We start from the raw sequence: 21,602 nt of genomic DNA, 5'->3' as shown, positions 1-21,602 counted from the left end.
CCAAGTAAGGTCCCAAGAGTGATTTTGTGAGTGGCAGACTTAGCGCGCTTCGTAAAGGAAACTTGCTACATGGATTGATGATTAATTTTGTCTAGGCTCCCTATCCACACTCAGCCCTGGGACAGGAGTTAGTTCCTACCACTCCAAAGGTCGGTGACCACTGCATGGTCACCCTTATAGCTCCTTGACTTGGGGATGCGTGAGATGCCACACCCTTTCTCTCCCATGCCCTCAGGTCCCCTCCCTCCACTTACCCTGTCGGACCCAGGACACGAAAGGGGTGGGGTCAGCAGAGGCCACACACTCCATCACCACACTCTGGCCAGAAACCACGGTGGTGTTCTCCGGGGCTGCCACAATGACCACGTCCTGCCCCCCGATGGATGCCAGGGACCCTGGAGAGAGGGCAGGCCAGCAGGCAGCCTTACCATCAGGCGTCTTCACATGCAGCACCTCACCTGAAGTTCACAGTCACCTGGTGAGGCAGGTGGGGCAGGGAGCAGCCAGGGTTCCATCTGACAGATGGGAAAGCAGCTGCGCAGTTCAGCAGAGCTGGGACTGGAACTCAGAGCTCTTTCTCTGGGAGCCAGGAGAGGAATAACCGGACCTCCGACACACCACCCCCATTCTTCCCGGTCAGACTGAACCCACCCTCCAGGCAGAGAACCAGCAGGGTCAAGAGTAGACTTGGAAACAACTATACCCCAACTTAAAAAAAAAAAAAAGAAAAAAAAAAGAGTAGACTTGGAGTCTGGACTTGGAGTCAACAGTTATAGTTTCTAGTTCTAGAAAGTCCTTTCTCCAGAGCACCTCGATTCCCACGTGGGAAAGGCAGGGGATGGGTTCGAGTTTCTGCCAGCCTGGCAGCCCTCTGAGCACTAATTCTCTGCCACGTTCTCAGTGTGACCCTGGGTCCCTGGGTCAACATGGTGAATACCCGGTTTGTCCAGCAGGTGGAGGCAGAGACCCCGGGCACGGGAGGGAGAGCGAACCAGACTCAGCGCGTCAGCTAAGCCCTAGGAAGCAGGGTAGCAGTGGAGGTGTAGGGGATGAGGAGGGGGATGGGAAGAGATGAACGGAGGGGCGGGGGTCGAGGGGAGATGCCATGGCAAAGGGAGGCAAGGGAGAGGCCCTTGTGGGAGGCCCGGAGTGAGATCTACTGAGCACCTGCTAGGCACCAGGCACTTCCCAATATTATCTCAGCGATTCTCATCACCTCCCTGAGCTGGACATTTGATAAGGAACCCAGGGTCACGCAGATGGTGAGTAGAGAAGGCAGGATTCAAACCAGGTCGTTCTGACCCCAAAGCCTGCGTGCTTCCTACTGCATCACCCTGGGATGGGAGATTTTCTGAGAAATAGAGAGAACATGAGCCCCAGACCATCAGGAGCCAGACGCCCAGCAAGCAGCAGAAGGGTGAATCCCCTTCAGGGCACAAAGAGGGCCGGGGACCAGGGCTTCAGGGCACCGACCCTCCTCCACAGACGCCTCACCTCCCCACCCCTGGGCGCTCCACCCAACTCAAGAGAAAACAGAGCCTCGCAGGAAGAGAGCCCTGAACTGGGAGTCTTGGGTTCCTGCCCCAGTTCTCTGACTTGTTGGGTGGCACTGCCTTCTCTGGGCTTTATCGCCTAGCCAGTCACTTATTTGAAGGCAGGCCTTGGACTACTTGAGGCCCCTCCCAGCTCCAAAATGGCCGACCCCAGAAACCCCCAGGTTTCCGCACCCAGCCAGCCCCCTTACCTCTGTGGGCCACGCGGAGGAGGGCCTCGTGGCTGAAGCGCTGGTTTGCTGAGTTGGTGGCCACGCAGCGGTAGGAGCCTGCATCACCTTCCTGAACGTCCAGGATCTGGAGGACCCCATTGGGAAGGGTGATGAGCCTTGGGAAGAGAGAGAGGGCACCTGTGAGGTGGGCAGGAGCTCCTCAGGGAGGGGTAGCACACCCAAACAGTCCTGGACCCACCTTCCCCTCTGACCTGAAATACCTAGAGCAGCTCACTTTCAAGCTTCACTCATAATAAAAGAAATGCAAATTAAAACTACAAGATACCATTTTCACGTATCAGATTAGCAAAGGTCAAAAGTTATCTTTTTAATTAATTTATTTATTTATTGGCTGCGTTGGGTCTTCGTTGCTGTGCCCCTGCTTTCTCTAGTTGCGGCGAGCAGGGGCTACTCTTCATTGTGGTGCACAGGCTTCTCATTGCAGTGGCTTCTCTTGTTGCGGAGCACAGGCTCTAGGCGTATGGGCTTCAGTAGTTGTAGAACGCGGGCTCAGTAGTTGTGGTTCGGGGGCTCTAGAACGCAGGTTCAGTAGTTTTGGCGCATGGGTTCAGTTGCTCCGCAGCATGTGGGATCTTCCCGGACCAGGGCTGGAACCCATGTCCCCTACATTGGCAGGCGGATTCTTAACCACTGCACCACCAGGGAAGTCCCAAAGGTAAAAAGTTTTTTGTTTTTTGTTTTTTAATTTTCTTGCTGTTTTTTGGGCCACATAGGCTGTCTAATCAAAAGGTTTAATAGGGCTTCCCTGGTGGCGCAGTGGTTGAGAGTCCGCCTGCTGATGCAGGGGACACGGGTTCGTGCCCCAGTCCGGGAAGATCCCACATGCCGCGGAGCGGCTGGGCCCGTGAGCCATGGCTGCTGAGCCTGCGCGTCGGGAGCCTGTGCTCCGCAACGGGAGAGGCCACAACAGTGAGAGGCCCGCATACTGAAAAAAAAAAAAAAAAAGGTTTAATAACACCCTTTGTGGATGAGGGAATGGGGGAAGGCAGTCCTGTCTTGTTGGTGGTCATGCCAAATCAATACACCCTCTTTCAAGAGCAAGCTGGTGTTATCTTACGATCAAACCTGCATGTGCCTTTTGAACCAGCAACATCACTTCAAGGACTTCATCCCACAGATATTTTCGTACATGTACACAAAAACGTATGTCTAACGATATTCACTCCAGCCCTGTCTGTAATAGCAAAAGACTGGCAACAGTCCAAATGTCCATCTGTAGGGTGGGAACTAGCTAAATCGGTCTGGGTACATTCACACAATGGAATGCTAGGCAGCTGTTAAAAGGAGACAGTTCCACGTGTACTGCTATAAGACCATCTCCAAAATACGTATGGTACAGAACAGTGTGTGTGTGACGCGTACACTTATATGCTTTTGCACTGAATGTCCCTGGTAATAGTGGCTATCTCTGGGGAGGGGACCTGGGATCCTGGGATCCTGGGACCTGTCAGTGGGAGATTTAATTTTCATTAAATAACCTTCTGTATAGTTTGAATTTGTTTACCCCCTGCCTGTATTACCTCCTCTCTCTCTGATAAAATCCCTTCTATTCACACTATCTCATCTGAACCTCGAAACAAGCCCAAGGGATAGAGGGGATCACAGTCTTCATTTTAATGGTGACAAAACTAAGTCTTGGAGGGAGTAGGGTATTTTCCCAGGGTCTCACAGCTCGAGCAGAGTTAAAACTGGAACCTAGGGCTTCTGGTTCCAAATCCCACGTTCTTCTCACTTGCTTGTCTCAGCAGCCATTAGATGACTGAGAATGCCAGTGGAAGGGACGTGGTCTCCAGCAAGTCCCAGTCAACACGTACACTACTGAGGAGGGGCAGGATGGATGAGAGTGGTGTTCTCTGCCCTTTTGGTGAGGGTTGGAAAGCAGTTTGGGCTAGAAGGGCCCAGAGACCTTGCTTGAGAGACAGTGCAATCCCAGGCAGGGGCGTGCCCATGGGAGCCAGGGTGGTGGGAAGCAGAAGGGGCTCTGGCCCAAGCAGGGAGGGAGTGGGTCTTCCTGAATCCTCTAGCTGTGATCCCTGCAGGGTCAGCTCGAGGGTGAGAGCTCTAATTTCTCACTAGAGCAAGTGGCCTGTGGATGTAGGCTAGGCCAAGGTCAGGGAGGGAATGGGGCAGCTGTGCACTTGGTGAAGATCCCTTGGTTCGTGGGGAAAGCAGGGTATGAGAAAAATCTAAACACAGGAGAAAAGAAAAGAACTAGCTCCAGGGTGTTGGGAGAGAATTCTGGCCATGAGCCTAGAAATCTGCTGTGGCCCAAAGACTTAGAGAAAAAAACATAAACCTGCATCACTCCTTCCCTCAGCCCACAGGCAAACCCACCTCTTCCCCAGAGTCTTACCCTCAGTTCCAAGAGCTGCCCACATCAGTGCTGGGACCCACAGGGGAGAGGGGACCAGAAGGGACAGGGTGGTTGGAGAGAAAATCCTGGGCCAGGACCCAGCCTGCTGCCATGGAAAATTTGATGGGAAATGACAAGTGGGGAAGGACAAGCAGGACCCATCTCAGAAACAAGGCCCCCATCCCCATCCAGGTCTCCTTCACCTAATATTCCCTGCCTCTAAGACCCTTCCTCCTTCCTCAGTCTGCATAGCTGTTGTCAGCAGGATTCATGCCAGGAGCTGCCCACACTTCCTAACCCCAAAGTTTCTCACTCTTTCCAGGGAAATTGTGCTCCAGGTATCCAAGAGCTAATACCTCCTTTGACACGTAACATTGCCTTAATTATGTGTGTTGAATGAATGAATGCGGGTGTGGTGCTACAGCCAACACAAGTGAAATGGAACCACTTTTAGTGTTCATTTAAGATCTCTTCTGCTTTGTTAAAATGTGTTTTAAAAAGCTCTGTCCTTGGAAGAATGTCCAAGACATTGGTTAGTGGGGGGAAAGAATTCACAAATCAGTGTTTATGAAGAAATTCTATTTTTGGAAAATAGATAAATGATATGCTAGGATGTGCACGGAAAAAGTCAAGGGTGGTAAAGCTCATGTCATTCGTGGAGGTTTTCTCTGGGAGTGGGGTTACTGTGGGGCTCTTTTTTGTTGCATTTTTTAATTTCTTGGTTACAGTGAACATTTATTAGTTTGGAAATATAAAACTTAAAAAAATTTAAATGGAAAAAAGCATGTGCCCTTGTACACTTTGTTTTGTAACTCCTGGCTCTAATATAAAAGCAGCTGTGACATAGAGGAGAGAATTGACTCCAACATATGTGATTTTTAGCAAGTGACATCACATGTCCAGGCCTCAGGTTTCTCATCTGAAAAATGGGTTTCATAATTCCTACCTACTTCACAACCCCGACCCTGTTAATGTGTCATAAGCTCTCATTAGATAATGGTAACAGCTATCTGTGCTCAGTTTGTAGATGACTTTTTTCCCTTTAAGTTAGTACGTTTTATCATTTTAAAATGAATTCAAATTTCAAATAAAACAAAAGAGCTACTTACAGAATGAAAAGCAACCTCTAGCTAAAAGGAAGGGACCATTCTCTTTCCAAGCCTGAGCTCAGCCTGCTGCCCATACCCACAAAAGGCCACTTGGACCCAGGATTCAAGAACAGAGGAGAAATGACAGCTGCTCTGAATTTCCTGATGGCCAAGGAGCCTCCACCCTGAGCAGTTCAGAGATCCACCCAGGGAAAAGGGACACTAGCTGAGGGTCACGTGAGGCTGACAGACACGATGGACCCTAGGAGATGGGTAGGACTAGGGAGCCTGCAGTAATTAAATCCATTAGTGCCATGGTTTTAAAGTGTGAGTGAATGGTGATAACAAAATGATTTCAAGTAGATCTAGGTTTTTATTCCAGTGGTTATATATATTTTTATGGCTACCTTCTATTTAAGGTCAGTGCTGCTGGTTTTCCCTTTTATTGCAGTGAGATAATGTCCCTTTTTAGTATGTGTTAAAGTTACAAAAGAGAGAGTTGATTTGAAGAAATGTATTAAGTAAGTGTTGTATAAATGGTTGAGGGATGGCCAAAAATATGACAGGGGTTTGTGAATGCCTGCGATCTGGGAAACATTGCTCTCATTGATTACTGGTTCCCGTGGAAGAAAAATTACCCCATATCATTAGAAATTAGTATAAGTATCAGGGAATTGCCTCAGGGTCTAGTGTTTACCATCAGTTCCCAAAATATGCACATAGACCCTGACAGAGTGTGCTTATTAACTGCACATGTGCACAGCCTACACCAAGGCATATGGTCTCCTTCAAATCACTGGGTTGAGTTTATGAATAGCATATTTCTATGTGAACTCTATGTGGGTATGTGTAAAAATACATACCTTGGGCATAATCAAGTTGCTGTTTTAGATATTTCTTTATTCCCTCCCACACACAATGTGCTGGGACATGTGAGCCTGGCTTATTTATAGATGAGGATCACTTTTCAGAGGACTTGGGGGCAAACACTCCCAGAGGCCAGGAACTGGCAGCTTCAGCCTCCTGGGAGAGGCCTGAACTAGATGTTGGGAGGTGAGGGAACTCCTCTGTTTGCTGAGAAACTTTGGGGAAGTAACTTCTCTGCTCTGAGCACAGTTGGACCACTCCAACTCTAAGCCAGCCTGCAACAGGAGTTTCTTCAGACCCTATGGCTTCCCCACTCCAACCACCAAATAATCCACCCCAGGGCTCCGCTGTCAGATACTCTCAGCACTAGCTGTGTGACCTGGGGCAAGTGACTTCTGTCTCTGATCCTCAGTTTCCTCATTTAAGAATTCAGATAACGGTATCTGCCACAGCCATATAGATAGACCTGGAAGGGGGTTCCTTATGTGTTAAGTGAAAGAAAGAAGTTGCAATATAACTCCATTTTTGTTTTCTAAAAAAAGGTGATTGAACAAAAAGCCCAGTATGTACAATATGATCCAAAATTTTAAAGAGAATATTTATAAACATATAGGGGAAAAGGCCAGAGGATAGACATCAAAACTAACAAAGGCTTTCTATGCGTGATAAGAAGACGAGCCATTTTTGTTTCTTCTTTTTTGTTTATATGAATTTGAAAAATGCATCTAATAGGAATATAAACTAAAAGTAAATAGAGGAAAATATGAAAAATAAGGAACACTTACCTTGAAGGATCATGGGAAGGATTAAGTGAGAAAACACAGCTCTAATTAAGTGAAGCCTCTTGTGACTTTTAACGTGGGGAGAGTTTTTTGCTCTCTCCCACCCTCTCTGGGGGCTGTCCCAGGAGTAGACTCTCACTTGGTTCTCACCCAACAACTCTCTCACAGTGGTGAGAGACTCCACATTTAAAAGGCATAGAACTTGGGACTTCCCTGGTGGTCCAGTGATTAAGACTCTGTGCTCCCAATGCAGGGGGCACGGGTTCGATCCCTTAGGTCAGGAAACTAAGGTCCCACAAGCCATGCGGCGCAGCCAGAAAAAAAAAAAAAAAAAAAGAGGCATAGAACTTAAAATGTCAGTGCTAGGAAGGCTGGGTTAGCATTCCCAAGGTCTCCTCCCTGGAATGCTCATTCCTAGGATGTTAACAGGGTTCCTGCAAGAGGGGCTCTGGGCAAATGAGTCTAGGAAGCATTTGGTTAAACAAGTTAAACAGGTTTCTCAGTACAGGGCTTCTCAGGGCCTTGTCAACTCCAAGAGGGAGATTTATATACAGTTTCCTCATCTTATTTGACCGTGGAGTACTTTTTTTTCCCAAGAATCATCTTTAGGGACTAACGTTCTAAAAAAGAACACACTTTGGAAACCATGATCTAATCCAACCCACTGGACCAGTGGGGCTGACTGATCACCAAAGTCAACAGGATCACTTATATCTTACCTCTCACCCTTCTTCCTCACTTACAACTGTTGCAGAGATGTGGCCTGGGGCTTTTCTATCTAGAAGTTTCTCTTACACTTTCACCCCTACCTAGACATGGGCAAAAGTCAGAGGAGCTGGGACAACTCAATACACTGAAGACAGGTTAGTTCCAGGGCAGGGAGATCTGGAAACCAGTGTTTCTGAGCCTAAGGAATCCCACCTCTGCTGGGAGAGGAGAGCGTGAGCTGGTAACTACAGCTAGAGAGATGCAGGGAGAGGATGGCAGCGTGGCTGGGAAAGGCCTTTGGAGCCACATTTCCAAAGGTGTAAGACTCCATGTGGTGGCAGCCGGGTCATGAGTCCAATTCCAAGACCACAGATGCAAATGAGCCTTGTGCTTTCTGGACATGCTATGTGTACATCTGGGCCTTCCCAGGAGGCCGCAGTAGGGATCAGGTCCTGGGTTTAGCCTCTGCTTCTCTTCTGCCCTAGAAACCCTTCCCTAGGATTGCTCCATTGCCTTTATGGGGAGAGAGGAGAGTGAAACAGGAAGGACCTCCACAACGTGGTTATCAGATGCTGCACCCCACTGAATGGAACTGAGAGAAGAAGAGAAGTTATGCATCCAAGGTAGAAACTCCAGAGTAACCTGCAAAGGGAAACCCTCCCAACAGCCTCTGCATCCGGAACGAACAACAAATGTTCTGCCAATGACTCACCGTGTGGCCTTGGTTAAAGCACAGCTCTCCTCTGGCCCTTGGTCTCCTTCTCAATAAGGCAAGTGGTTGGACTACATATGCTCTGAAGGACTCGATAACTGCTCTCGACCCAAGCCCTGTAGCTTGGTGGGTGGCTTTCCTCCCAGGGAGCAAAAACTTCTGACCCAACTTCTCTTTGGGACCAGAAATGGGCTGAGCGTCAGGTGGTGGTTGGCTCCTAAGTCAGTTTGGACAAACGGAGCCACCCCGACTCTAAGAAGCCCAGTTCCTGAGCACATCCCAGAGCCCTCGGCTGCCCCTTGGGACCCACTCTCCTCTTTCTTGCCCACAGAACACTCACCGAGGCTCCTCAGGCACCGTCACCTGGTCCTTCTCCCAAGTAATGACAGGTGCTGGCAGCCCTTCGATGTGGCACTGAAACCGAGCGGTCCCGTTCTCCTCCACCGTCTGAGACTGCGGGTGCAGGGAGAAGCCTGCAAGTGCTGGGGATGACAGTGAGAAAACACAGGGACAGGAGAGGAACACAAGAAAGGAGGCCACAGCAAGCAGAGACGGGAAACATACACACACACGGACAGAGAGACACAGGTGGACAGAAACACATGCAAAAAGAAATCAGACCGACGGAGACACAGTTGGAAAGAGGCAGTCGGAGAATAAGAAGTGGTGATGACTGGTCAGATGCTGCAGGCAGAATGAATTCCGAAGTCTCCCTGCCTTACATCACCATATGGTTGGACTACAGTAAGATGTGCATTTCTTCTGGTCCCCAAATTGTTTCACGGTGATCTGTGCCTCCTGAGAACCCTCCAAGAGTGAGTGAGCTGGACAACACAGCTCGGCTCTACACACTCCACCTGCTATGGGGGTGGGGAGCACCTTTGTGCCCCTGACATGCTTACAAACCTCTCTGGCGGGCTTCCTGGAGGAGAGCACAAGTCTAGACTCTCAAACTCACAGGGAAGGAAAAGGAGGAGGGGCCGAAGAGCAGGGAAGAAGTGAGACTATTGAACAGTGAGGCAGACAATACCAGGAAGGGACCCACTGAGCAGGACAGGAGGCAGGGAAAGGGGGGCGTGGCTCAGAGACAAACCTTTGTGCGAGTATCTAACTGCAGACCCCACTGCCCACACCCCACATCTTATGGGCCTCAGCTCAGTCCAAGATGTAGCACTTACTGGCAAGCTTGACCACCGCAGCCTGGCTGGCCACCACTCCAGCGGGGCTGCGGGCCAGGCAGGAATAGCTGCCCTCAATGACCTCTGAAGCCCCAGGGTCAGTGCCGTCAGGAGCTGGCAGCTGGGACAGCCACAGGGAGCCATTGGGTAGCAGGCGAAGGTCGCTGTGCTCGGGCAGGACGCCTCCATCCTTGCTCCATGTGACGCTGGGGGGTTGTCCTGCAGTAGCCGCCCCCAGACCGCAGTCTAGCACCGTGGCTTGCTCTGGGCCCAGGATCACCTGCAGCGGCCCTGCTCCACAGCTCAGCGATACGGTCGTCTTCCGGGGCAACGGCTGCTCCCCTGCGTAGAGGAAGGGGCACCAGGGTCATCAGTGTGTGTCCTCCTACATCCCACAGCCTCCAGAGCCCGAGTCACCCAGCCCAGGTCGAGGAGGGCAAAGCTCAGAGAAAGGGGTCTCACGCAGAGACCTGTGTCTGGATCCTGGCTCTGCCTCTGACTAACTGTGATCTTGGGCCAACGGCTGCACTTCGTTCCCATCCTTCCCCAGCTGCCCAGCTTCCTCATCCACAAAATAACACGGTTCTCAGCAAAAAAGTAGAAGCAACCCAAATGCCCAATCACCTGATGAACAGATAAATATATTACTCAGCCATCAAAAGAAATGAAGTACTGATACTTGCTACAACATGAATAAACCTTGAAAACTTTCCTCAAAGTGAAAGAAGTCAGTTACAAAATGCCACATATTGTATGATCTCATTTCTGTGAAATGTCCAGAATAAGCAACTCCATAGAGACAGAACGTAGTAGATTAATGGTTGCCAGGGTCTGGGGAGAGGGAAGAATGAGGAGAGATGGTTAAGGGATGGAAGGTTTCTTTTTTAGGTGATGAAAATGTTCTAGAATTAGATAGTGGTGGTGGTTGCACAACCTTGTGAATATACTTAAAACCACTGATTTGTACACTTTAAACGGTGAATTTTGTGGTATGTGAATTGTGTCTCAATTTAAAAAGACATAGTCATTCCTTCCTCAGAGGGCTGTTGTGAGCACTCAATGAGATGCTGTGTGGTAAAGGAGTACAGCAGTGGCTGGCCTGGCACAGAACTGGGGCTCAGTAAAGTCATTCCCTCTCCTGGAATCCTACAGATTGTCCTGACCACTATTACCCAAACCACTTCTGCCGCAGTGACTGGAAGAGGTAAGCTCTCCTTCCTGCAGCTGATTCCCCCAAAGCCATGCAGCAAGCCAGTGCAGAACCCAGTCCCCTGACCTTCTCCAGATGCCCCAGAAGAGCCTGCAGCTCCAACACTGCCCTGGCCGCAAAGGGAAGAGCAGGAGAACAATGGAGGAAGGGAATGCCATCCCAGGGTCAAGGCAAAAACACACAAATGCCAATTTTATCATTTTAACCAACATCTCAGCAAGGCCCAGTAACCGTTATTCATAGAGAAATAGTGGGTTCTCTTCCAGTTGTATCTTCTAGACGGTTGACCTGCTGCCTTCCTGTCCCATAAAAGCTCAATGGCCCGAGGTGCCCTCTTATCCTCTGGCCTGACACCTTGCTTAAAGGCACAGTGGTGCGTCTGAGAGTGAGCCAGGGACAGAGGTGAGGACAATGGTCCATACTCATTACAAGGCAGGCCAGGGCTGACAGAGCCCTGTCAGGGGCATGCAGAAAGCACAATGGCTAAGGACTCCGGCGACCCTCAGTTCTAGACCCGGCTCTGTCACAGTCTAGCTGTGTGGCTTTGGGCCAGTCACTTCCACCTCTAGGCTCTAGTTTACTCAAATGTAGCGTGTGATGTCGAAGATTCTATGACGGTAGGATTACTCAGTGAACTGGACTCACCTACTCCTGAACAGATAGAGAACATCATCTAGACACACACACAAAACTGTAGACACGACCTGCCATACCTAAACACGTGCTCCCCCCTACCCCCGTCTCTGCCACACCCATCAACACCTGGACACACATATATGCCAACACTTAAACCCCTGAAGAGGATCAAGACTGAGGGGAGAAGAGAGGTCCTAACTGGCTGAGATAAGGAGGCCAGGGCAGAAGCCAGGCCTCTGACACCACAGTGGGAAGGACAGACAGACAGGGTCTGAACAGGCCTCTGCCTTTCTTAAAGGCTCCGCTGGCACCTCCAGCTACACAAACTGGGCTCAGCATTACTAGTGGGTGCAGCGAGGAGAAGGCAGCCCTTGCCCTCACTCAGTTTCCAGTCTAACTGGGGAAACCAAACTGGCATACGCATCACTGAGGGCCATGTGCTGGGGTGGAAAGAGCATCTGACCTTGGGGCAGAAGGTCAAGGTTCCAGTCTTGCTGCGCCACCTACCAGGGGCCCAGTTTCCACATCTGTAAAAATGAAGGCGATACTATGGAGCCTGTGAGGATTAAACAAGATGATGTGGGTCAGGTCTCCAGCCCAGAGCCTAACGGGCATCAAAGAATGGGAGCTCATTCTTTAAAGGCACTTTGTAAACTGGAAAGGGATGTACAAATGCAAATCGCTATTCTTAACATCCAGTCCCTTCTCTATCAGAGGCCCTAGATTCTGATGCAAACACGGTGCGGGGAAGGCCAGCCTGGGCTCTCAGCCCAGTGGCTTCCAATTGCCCCATTCCAGCCGCTGAGCAGTCGGTTTGAGTTTCAGGGGAGAAAAGCCCCACATGACACGAATCCCTGAGCCCTCCGGCAGCCTCCCTACCCCCCAAAGCACGTCCGGGGCTTGGAAAATCCCCCGCTGCGCTGAACAAACAATGTGAACAGTTGGGGCCCGAGCAGCTGCTGGGTCTGTCAGCAGCCTGGGCTCCTGCGGGCAGGACGGCGGCCAGAGGGGCCGGGGCTTGCTGGGGAGCCCAGAGGAGGCTCCGATTCCCTTCCTGAATATTCATGGATCAGCAGATGTCTGGCTGCCCCACCTCGGAGGAGCCCAGCACCCAACAAGGCAATGCGGAATGGGAAACCAACAGGGATGTAGATGTGGGGAGAACCCAGGATCCCTGCTGGGGTACAGGGCTGTCTGTGTCAGGAGCCCAAGCCAGCCCACGTTGATGGAAACGTATGCAGAGCCTGAGATTGCTCATTTTATAGATGGGGAAACCGAGGCCCAAAAGGGGAGGTTCTCACCTCTCTGGGGAAACTGTTCTTGGACATCCTGGGCATGAACCCAGCATTGAGGAGACAGTTGCTCCCAAATAAGAGTGTTCTCTCTGCCCCAGCACCCAACCCAACTTCTGTGCCCAGGACATGCATCCTTAGGGGCTCCAACTCAGGTGCCACATCCCTCCGTGAAGCTGCCCCTGCCTTCCCCAGGGAAGGGTTTTCCTGGGTCTCACATCATGTAGCCACTTGGAGGTCCCTTACCCATTCTTACCCCTTGCCTGCTTTTGTTTTTTTTTTTTTTTTTTTTCCTCTTGCCTTCTTGCCTAAGGCGGACCCTGGGATGTGGCGGGACAAGCCTTGGCCTGGGGTCAGAGTTCTGGGTCCATCATGGGTTGTATGACATTGGGTCTGCTTTCCTCCTTTCAGCCTCGGTTTCCCCAGCCTTAAAATGAAGAGTTGCCACATTTCTCATTTTCACCAAAATTCTCCCAGCGGCAGAGGAGAACGTACTCAGAAGGCTTGCTGACTACCTGAAATGTTTTTATTTTTAAACCTCTGGCACATTTTGCATCCTATTCCATTACACAGCAGTGTTTGCTTTAATGTAAATGTGGTTCCTACACCACCAAATCTTTTTGGAAAAGTGATGCTCTGGGGAGTAGACCTTGTTTGTCCAGTGGTTTCGTGGCTGCCCCTTTCCTGCCACCCCCCAGTCCCCTGTCATGGCGGAACACTAAGCCCCTCCCAGGAGCACTTCTCAGTGCTCCCTCTAAGGACTGGGTGGACATAGCAGACACTTGCTGTTGGCCAGCTTTCTGCCTCGAAGGGAACTCCCTCTCCCACAATCCCTTCTCCTCAGTCTCCTCGGTGGGACCCTGCCAGAGACATGGAGCTTCTGTGCTTAGGAGCCCCAGGGCCATCTCTCAATCTCCTTCTTCTGACATTATTTTACCCATTTACAGGATAAATCAGATTTTATGAGGCCAATTAGAACACAGACAGAAAGGAGATTCCGCTGCTGAGCCCCAGGGCCAGCTCAGTGCTGTTTCGTGGGACTAGTGTGGGCCTGGCATAAGCCAGGGTTCCATCCTTCCGTGAACTCTCAGGAAAGAGGCTGGGACTGGAGGATGAGGAGGGGAACAAAGCCGAGATGCCTCCTTCATTAAGCCGAGAACTTGCCACAAATGTCAATGCCTTGTCATTTTTGAATTTCAGGGCCCACCAGATTTATAACTTGCCTTCGGTCCACACGGGCAATTCTCCATGACGCCATCACCACTCTCCTCTCCCAGGAGACACAAGTCAGTTTCTTCCAGAAACCTCCTTCCCCGCCCCCCACCTTGGCCACCTCCCTTACCACACACTAAGCCCCTCCCACAACAGCTGGAAGGAGAGCTTGGGACGGTTGCCTGGGACACAGGGAAGGCAGCGTTCCCTTCATCTGTGATCCTCAGGAGACAGGATCAGCCTCAGCAGACTTGAGAGCAAAGCCACTCAGCTTGACCTGCCTACCTCCTGTTCCCTGTCACCCTGAGTCCCCACCAGACTAAATCACTTCCCATCCTCTGAAAGCACACTGCTGTTCTATGCGCTGGCTATGCTGCTCCCTCCTCCTTCAGTAGCTGTGCCATCCTGGGGTCTGATTTAGACACCTCTCCTTTTTTTCTGCCCCACAGGGCCCTGGGCATCTGGGTCATTGGAATTAGCACTCTAGATTTTTGACTTGCCTTTCTGCCAGCGAGGCAACAAGCCCAAGATTATTGTCCTAGTCAGCATTCTAATTCCCTAGGACCTAAAACACTGTCTGGCACATAGTAGGCGCTCAATAAACAGTTCTTGAACAGATGAGTGGACATGTGGAGACACACTCAAAAAGATAAGACACAGAGCCCCTCGTGCTTTTCCAAGCCTCAATTTCCTTATCTGGAAAAATTATAGGAACTCCCTTCAGGGCTGGGGATGATGTGGATAATATACGTGGAAACTGCCTAGCATACTATGTGGCACCTATGAGACACGTAACAAAATGCTTAAAAAGCGCCAAGACAGGGAATTCCCTGGTGGTCTGGTGGTTAGGACTCCGTGTTTTCACTGCTGTGAGCCCAAGTTCCATCCCTGGTCAGGGAACTAAGGACTAAGATCTTGCAAGTCGCCTGGCGCGGCCATAAAATACATTAAAAAAAAAAAAAAAAAAAAAAAAAGCAGCACCGAGACAGAACAGCAAACTCACATTGAAAGAAACTCTTCTACTTAAACATTACCAGGACTGGGGAGCTCACTACCTCACCTCTTCTGCTATATGGATGGTCTGATTAAAAGTACCTTCCTTAGACGCAAGAGGGAGGAGATATGGGGATATATGTATATGTATATGTATAGCTGAATCACTTTGTTATAAAGCAGAAACTAACACACCATTGTAAAGCAATTATACTCCAATAAAGATGTATATAAAAAAAAATACCTTCCTTGTGTGCCCAACCTTGTGTCTCTATGCTCCATTCATTTGCCAGAGCTCCAAACTATGTGACAAGGTAATGAGCCCCTTATCAAACCATCTGGAGGTCGGCTCTGCACCAGCTTCCATGCTCAGGTCTGCACCTGAGAGAGAATTTACTGAGCCTCTGCTTCCCAGACCACAGTGACCCCACAGCCCCTCAAATCTAGAGGAATGCCTTAGCCTCAGCAGTGAGGCACTAGTAGCTGGCAGCTCAGCCAGCCCCAAGGACAAGGATTCCATTTCTCTGCATGTCAGGCCCAGGTCATCCTCTCTCTGGTTTTCTTCTCCCCCCAGGTGCCATCACCCGCCTCTGACCACACTGGGGCTGGGGTCCTCCCCCATCAGAGCCACTCTTCCTCTTCCTTCCCCCCAACCCGGGGAGCTGGGAGCGCCCAGGCCTGCTTGGCAATAACATCTGTTCTGCATCTGGAATTCTGTGTCAAGTCTGGTTTCTGTACCTCAGAAACAGCAGAGGCAGAACAGGATGCGGTGGGTGGGGATGGGTGGAGGAGAGTGGATTCCAGAGCCCAGACCCAAACACACCACCTGAGGGGGGCCAAGCCCAAAGTTGTTGATAACTTCTCATGTGAGGGGGAGGGGGTGAAGAGAGACTGAACTTGCGTTCATGTGTACCAAATCCTGGGAAAGTACAGCTGTTCCAAGAGCCAGGAGACTGGTTCCAGTCCCAGTTCAGTCCCCATTCATGTAACTCTGGGAAGCTGCTCAGTTTTCTCATCTGTAAAATGGGTTCATGTTAAAATTATTTCTAAATTCCCCTCAGTGCTGACATTCAATGACGCTAATTGTGGGATTATTCAACTTGAAACAATGTACCTTTAGGAGAAAAGAAAGGAAATGCTGATTTACATATAATGTATGATTACTTGGGCCATGAAAATACATACAGGATCAGTGAAGCTTTAGATAACTTCTGGATTATTTAGATTCACTATTAAGAGAAACTATTGGGTTGGCCAAAAAAATTGTTCAGGTTTTCCATAACATTTTTCTTATGGAAAAACCCAAACGAACTTTTTGGCCAACACAACGTATCTGACCTGGTTCCTAACCTCCAAAATGAGGTCAGAGGGGCTTCCCTGGTGGTGCAGTGGTTAAGAATCCACTTGTCGATGCAGGGGACATGGGTTCGAGCCCTGGTCTGGGAAGATCCCACATGCCGTGGAGCAACTAATCCCGTGCGCCACAACTACTGAGCCTGCACTCTAGAGCCTGCGAGCCACAACTACTGAGCCCACGCGCCACAACTACTGAAGCCCGCGTGCCTAGAGCCCGTGCTCCACAACAAGAGAAGCCACCGCAGTTAGAAGCCTGTGCACCGCAATGAAGAGTAGCCTCCGCTTGCCACAACTAGAGAAAACCTGTGCGCAGCAACGAAGACCCAAGCAGCCATAAATAAATAAATAAATAAATTTATAAAAAACAAAACAAAACAAAAGAAAATGAGGTCAGAGAGGGCCCCAACACCCCAACTAACTGAAGTTGGTCTCTGAGTTTCTGGGCTGAGAAAGGGATGGAGGGGGGAGTTTCCCCATCAGGAGAAAGCAGCTCTGTTGTTCTTAGAGCCCTCCTGCTACTGACCTCTGGCATCACCACCCCCCAAATTCTGACTGGGTGGAAGGGAGAACCCCACTTCTTGCATGTGATGAAAACAGAGCATTTGGCATCCCACCACCACCCCCAGACAGGAGTCCCATTCGCATACATCTCCCCAGTTCCCAAGCCCTGACCCAAAAGCAGTGTTCGGGGGAGATGGGCAGTCACTATCTTGACTCCAACACCAGCCCTTCATTTTGCTATGTCGAGGCTGCTGAAGTGTCTATTATTTTTTACTTCTCTCTCCCTCACTCCCTACAAACTCAATCTATCCTCACATCCTGCTGATTCTACTTCCTAAATATCTCTAGAATCCACTGTGGCCATCCCAATTGCTACTACTCTAGTTGCCAGCAACATCCTCTTCTGGATTACTACCACAGCCTCCCAAGAAGCTGCAGCTTCCTGCCTCCATCGTGTCCAATCATTCTCTACATCGGCTGGATCCGGAGAGCTGATGCAAAGATGATCTTAAAATCCTCCAAGGGCTCATGCAGGCTCTCAGGCCAGAAACCTTGGTGGGGCTTACGAGCCCCTTCATGAGTTGGGTCCAGCCTCCATCTTCAGCGTTTTCTTTTGACACTCTGTGGCCCCTGTCCCACTTTTCTCTAACCTGCCCCACCCTCCTGCCTTGTACTCTAAACTCCAGCCAGATTTAGCTTCATTCATTCAGTGGTCTAAACGAAGTCACCCCTGAGAGTTTGCACATGCTGTTCTCTCTGAAAAACTCTCCCCATCATCACTCTCCTGCAGGGCCAACTGACCCTCTGCACTGAGCTCTATTATTTACTGCTTCCTGGAGGAAGCCTTTCCTGACGTTTCTAGACTACCTGTCAGTCTCCTCATTTACTATATTTCAGGCACCAGTCACATGCTAGTCGAAAAGGGTACTCAGTAAATATTTGTTGAATGAATGAATAAATGGCCTCCGTCCAGATCTGGGAGGCTAGTCAGAACTCTATAGGAGTGTCCCCAGGCCTGACGAGCTTTGCACACTCAAAGGATTTAGGACTGAGGGCGAGCAGAGTAGTTGCTTCAGCCACGCACACTGCTGCCAAGGGAGCCCCAGCTCGGGCCCTGCCCTGCCGTGTGCACTCGGGAGCCCCAGAGAGGAAACTGAGCCCCTCGCAGGGAGGCCCCACCGATACTCCATAATGCCCGAGTGAGTGCAGTTCCCAGCCCTGATTCCGCTTTGCTAGATGACCCCAAGCCCGGTCCGGAGCTCTCAGAAGAGCAGAAGAGGGTGGGCCCAACTATTCGTTAATCCCCTGGCCTCCAGGAGGACAGACGCCGCTCTGGCACTTCCCCTCCCCCTCCACCTGACAACCCCAGGCCCCCCACTTCCCTCTCCTAGCCGCCGGGACCCCGCCCCCAGGCGGCCTCCTGCCGGGTCCGCAGTCAGGTCTGAAAAGGGGCGTGTCTTTGTAGGCAGAGAGGGGGTCCGAGTAGTTCCCGAGACTTTCCCACCCGCTGTTTGGGCTTCCTGGAGATGGGCCGGGGCGGGCCAGGCGGAGGCTCCTTCCCCCCTCCGCCGTCCCTGCCTCCCTCCCACGTGGCCTGGCTGAGTCTCTCTGGAAAGCCACAGCAGCTGGAGAGAAATCCCCCTCCCCACCCCCACCGTCAAGTCCCTCCCCGACTGGCTCCGGACACATCCTCAGCTCCCCCCTCGGCTGGGAAGGCGAGAACTAGGCGAACAAAGCGGGCAGCCCTTCCCCCTCCCCAGCCCTCCCAACCACCTAGCCCACGGGCCGCCCCGAAACGCAACAGGACCGAAAGGGAGAAGGCTGGGGGTGGAAGAAGTCTCCCTAGGCAGAGACGCTTGGGACTCCGTCACCCCATCCCCAGCCCTCTCTCCAGCGAGGACAACTCTTACCCACCCTCACCTCGCACTGAGGTGAGGGGTTGGAGGAGGCCTTGCTGACCCCGTCCACGCTTCTCAGATCTGCCTGCCCCTGGGGGTGGGGCAGGAGTGACACGCGTCCCGTCCTGAGAGCGGGTGTCAGACACGTCCACGAAAGCAGCTGGTTTCCTGCGCCCTCCCCCAGCCCACTCCCGGCCTCGGGTTCGGAAGGGGCAACACTCCCGCGCTCCCCACCCCCTCCGCCCAGCCCCACCCAGCTTCAGGGACCACACCCACCGGACAAAGTTGAGTATTTTATCACCACTATTCCCAGTCAATCCGCAATCTCATGCTTCTGTCCCCCCAAGGGCATGGACACTCTCCGAAAGCTAAGGCCAAATATTAGCTCAGCCCCATAAACACAATTACACACGCTCTCGACACACAAATGGAGGTGCAGACCCCCCCACACACACACCCCTTTACACTTCCCAACCCGGAGACACGCGCGGTAAAGGCAGAGCCCGCCCCGCACAAACCACCGGCACCTCAGCCACGGCCCGCGATGCCACGCCGCCACCGGCCATGCGCTGCGGACTCGTACGCCCCGCAGAAGCCCCCTCCCCACTCTCTGCACACGGTCGCGCGCGCCCGCGCGTACACACACACACACACACACACACACACACACACACACTCTCACTCCGGACTCCGCAGAACAAGGACACACACCCCCTGCGGACAAGTACGAGCCACAAACGTCCCCGGCCGCGGCTCGCAGACCCCAGAGCGCAGGCATCGCGGGCACAAGGACGCGCAGCCCGCGCACCCTGGCCCCCGCGCTCGCTCGGGACTCGGGACGCGCCGGCCCCACAGCCGGCGCAGCCCCAGGTGCCGACGCACAGTCACCCCGCAGCCGCTCCCGCCACTGCCTCAGCGCCCGCCCTTACCGCGCGCGGCCAGCAGGCAGAAGGTCAGCGCGATGAGCCCGCCGCCGCGGCCAGCGTCCCCCAGCGCCATGGGGCCGGGCCCGGGCTGCCGCCGCCGCCGCCACCGCCTCCTCCCCTCGCCTCGGACGCCGCTGCCGGGGGAGGGCGCGCCGGGCTTCAGTGGCCCGGGGAGGCGCGGCGCCGCGGGCGGGGGCGCGGCCTCGGGGGCCCCGGCCCGAGCGGGGGCCGGCGCGGGGGCCCGGGCTGCCGCCGGCTCGCCCGCCCCTCCATCGCCATCTTGGGCGAGCAGCCCGGACGGGGGCGCCCAGCGGGCGCGGCCGGTCGGGCCCCGCAGGGGGCCCTGGCCCGCGCGCTGTGACCTGCGCCGCGCAGGGGCTCAGCTCTGCTGGGGTCTGCGCCCCTCTGCCTCGCCCTCTCCGGGTCGCCATGGGCTCCCCCATTTGGGCAGCTTGTTTCTGGGTCTGTCTCTTCGTCTCTCTTTCTCGGGGTCTCTTTCTGCCTCGGTGTCTCTATTTCTTTTCTCTGCCGCTGCCTCAGGGTCTCCAACACCTCGGTTCCAGGCTCACTGGAGGCAGATTCAAGGCCTGGGTTTCTGTCCGATGACCCCATCTTGCCGCTTGAGCCAGTCCATTCCAGCCCAGGTCCTGGCCTGAATGCTCATTAGCTTCTCCACCAGCAGACCCGCTGAGGACATGGCGGTTCCCTCCTCATCCCCATTTACTTTGCCATTCCAAGCTGATGGCTTCTATTGACCTGCTTCTTTTGCTCTTCGAATAACCAACCCCAGCAGGGCATTTACTCTACCCCAAGCACTGCCACACTCAGACCTCTCTGCAACCCTAGGAGAGACAAGGAAGGTTTGATTGCTCCCATCTTTACATGCAGGGAAACTGAGGCTGGAGGAGGTGAAGTGACTTGCTTAAGGACCCAAGGCTAGGGAGCAGCAGATGCAGGACCTGAACCCTGATTTTCTGACTCCAGAACGTCATTTCCCACTCATTTTTCAACTGTGCTTTCTCTGTCCTAGCCAGACTGTTTGTCTCAGTATCCCACAAAGTTTTTTCTAAAGCCAGGGATTCAATGATCAGGCAAAGTGTAGGGAGAGTACAGATTGAATGACCTATTTAATGTCCTTTCCAAGACCAAGACGCCATGGTTCTTCATCCCCTCTATCTCCAGTGTTCCCATGCCTTAGAGCCATTTTGTCTCTGTACCCAGAAGGTACTTTACCCATCTGTTGCTAGCTAACCCTCAATAATGACCAGCACTTTGTAGGTCTAACCGAATCTGGCATTTATTCATTCATTGCCAGGCCCATCAGCAGCATTTGACTTAGCCCATCACTCCTACTTGTTTCTCTTAGTGGTCTCATCTGGTCATCAAGGCTTTAAATTACATCTTTATGCTGAAGATGCCTACATTTATATCTCAGCCTGGACCATCTCCCCTGAATTCCAGACTTGTGTATCCATCTACTTGCTCAACATTTCCATTGGCTAATAGGCATCTCAAATTTAACCTGTCCAAGGAATTCCCTGGTGGTCCAGAGGTTAGGACTCCATGCTTTCACTGCCGGGGAACTAAGATCCCTGCAGGCCGCTCAGCTTGGCCAAAAAATTTAAAAAAAACAAATTTAACAGGTCCCAAACTGAGCTCTGATCCTCCCTATTAAACCTGCTTCTCCCACAGTCTCCCACAGTCTCCCCCATCTCAGATTGTAGCAGCTCCATCCTCCCTGATGCTCAGGTCAGAAACATTGGAGCCATACCTTAACTCTTCACTTTCACATCCTTCACACTTCACCTTTCTGCTACCACCTGGATCCAAGCACCATCACCTTTCATCTGGATTGTCACAATAGGCCCCTCGCTTGTTTATGTCATTCTCCCACTTCAGTCTTTTCTCAATATAGCATCGAGTGATCCTATTAAAATGGGAACGAGATCATGCCACTTCTCTGCTCAAAACCCACCAGTGCCTCCTCCTAGCTCTGAGCAAAAGCTAAAGTCCTTCTTTTGACCAGAAAGCCTATGTGATCTGGAGGGCTGTTTAACCTCTCTGACCTCACCTTCTACGCCATCCCCTTTGCTCACTGCTTCTC

The 21,602-nt window shown here is 52.0% G+C and overlaps 1 protein-coding gene across 7 annotated transcripts in view; it reads right to left on the bottom strand.

The window, feature by feature from the left end:
- The window catches only part of IGDCC4 (immunoglobulin superfamily DCC subclass member 4), a 38,427-nt gene extending 18,845 nt beyond the window's left edge, over positions 1–19,582 (bottom strand). For 4 of the 7 annotated variants that reach the window (XM_067029628.1, XM_067029632.1, XM_067029629.1 and 1 more), the window contains exons 1-5: positions 19,502–19,582; positions 9,475–9,816; positions 8,637–8,778; positions 1,745–1,881; positions 255–458 (exon numbers count right to left, since the gene is read on the bottom strand). In XM_067029628.1, coding sequence (XP_066885729.1) covers positions 255–458; positions 1,745–1,881; positions 8,637–8,778; positions 9,475–9,816; positions 19,502–19,571 — 895 coding nt within the window. In that variant the 5' untranslated portion in view covers positions 19,572–19,582. Of the gene's footprint in view, positions 1–254; positions 459–1,744; positions 1,882–8,636; positions 8,779–9,474; positions 9,817–15,640; positions 15,720–19,501 lie in introns of those variants that run through there. The other 3 variants (XM_067029631.1, XM_059057695.2, XM_067029630.1) reach the window with 2 other exon arrangements.
- Positions 19,583–21,602: the final 2,020 nt, after the last annotated feature.

This window comes from Kogia breviceps, chromosome 3 (genome assembly GCF_026419965.1).
Source record: "Kogia breviceps isolate mKogBre1 chromosome 3, mKogBre1 haplotype 1, whole genome shotgun sequence".
NCBI lineage: Eukaryota > Metazoa > Chordata > Mammalia > Artiodactyla > Physeteridae > Kogia > Kogia breviceps.
The sequence above is the reverse complement of the archived record's forward strand: the minus strand, read 5'-3'. Positions and strand labels throughout refer to the sequence as shown.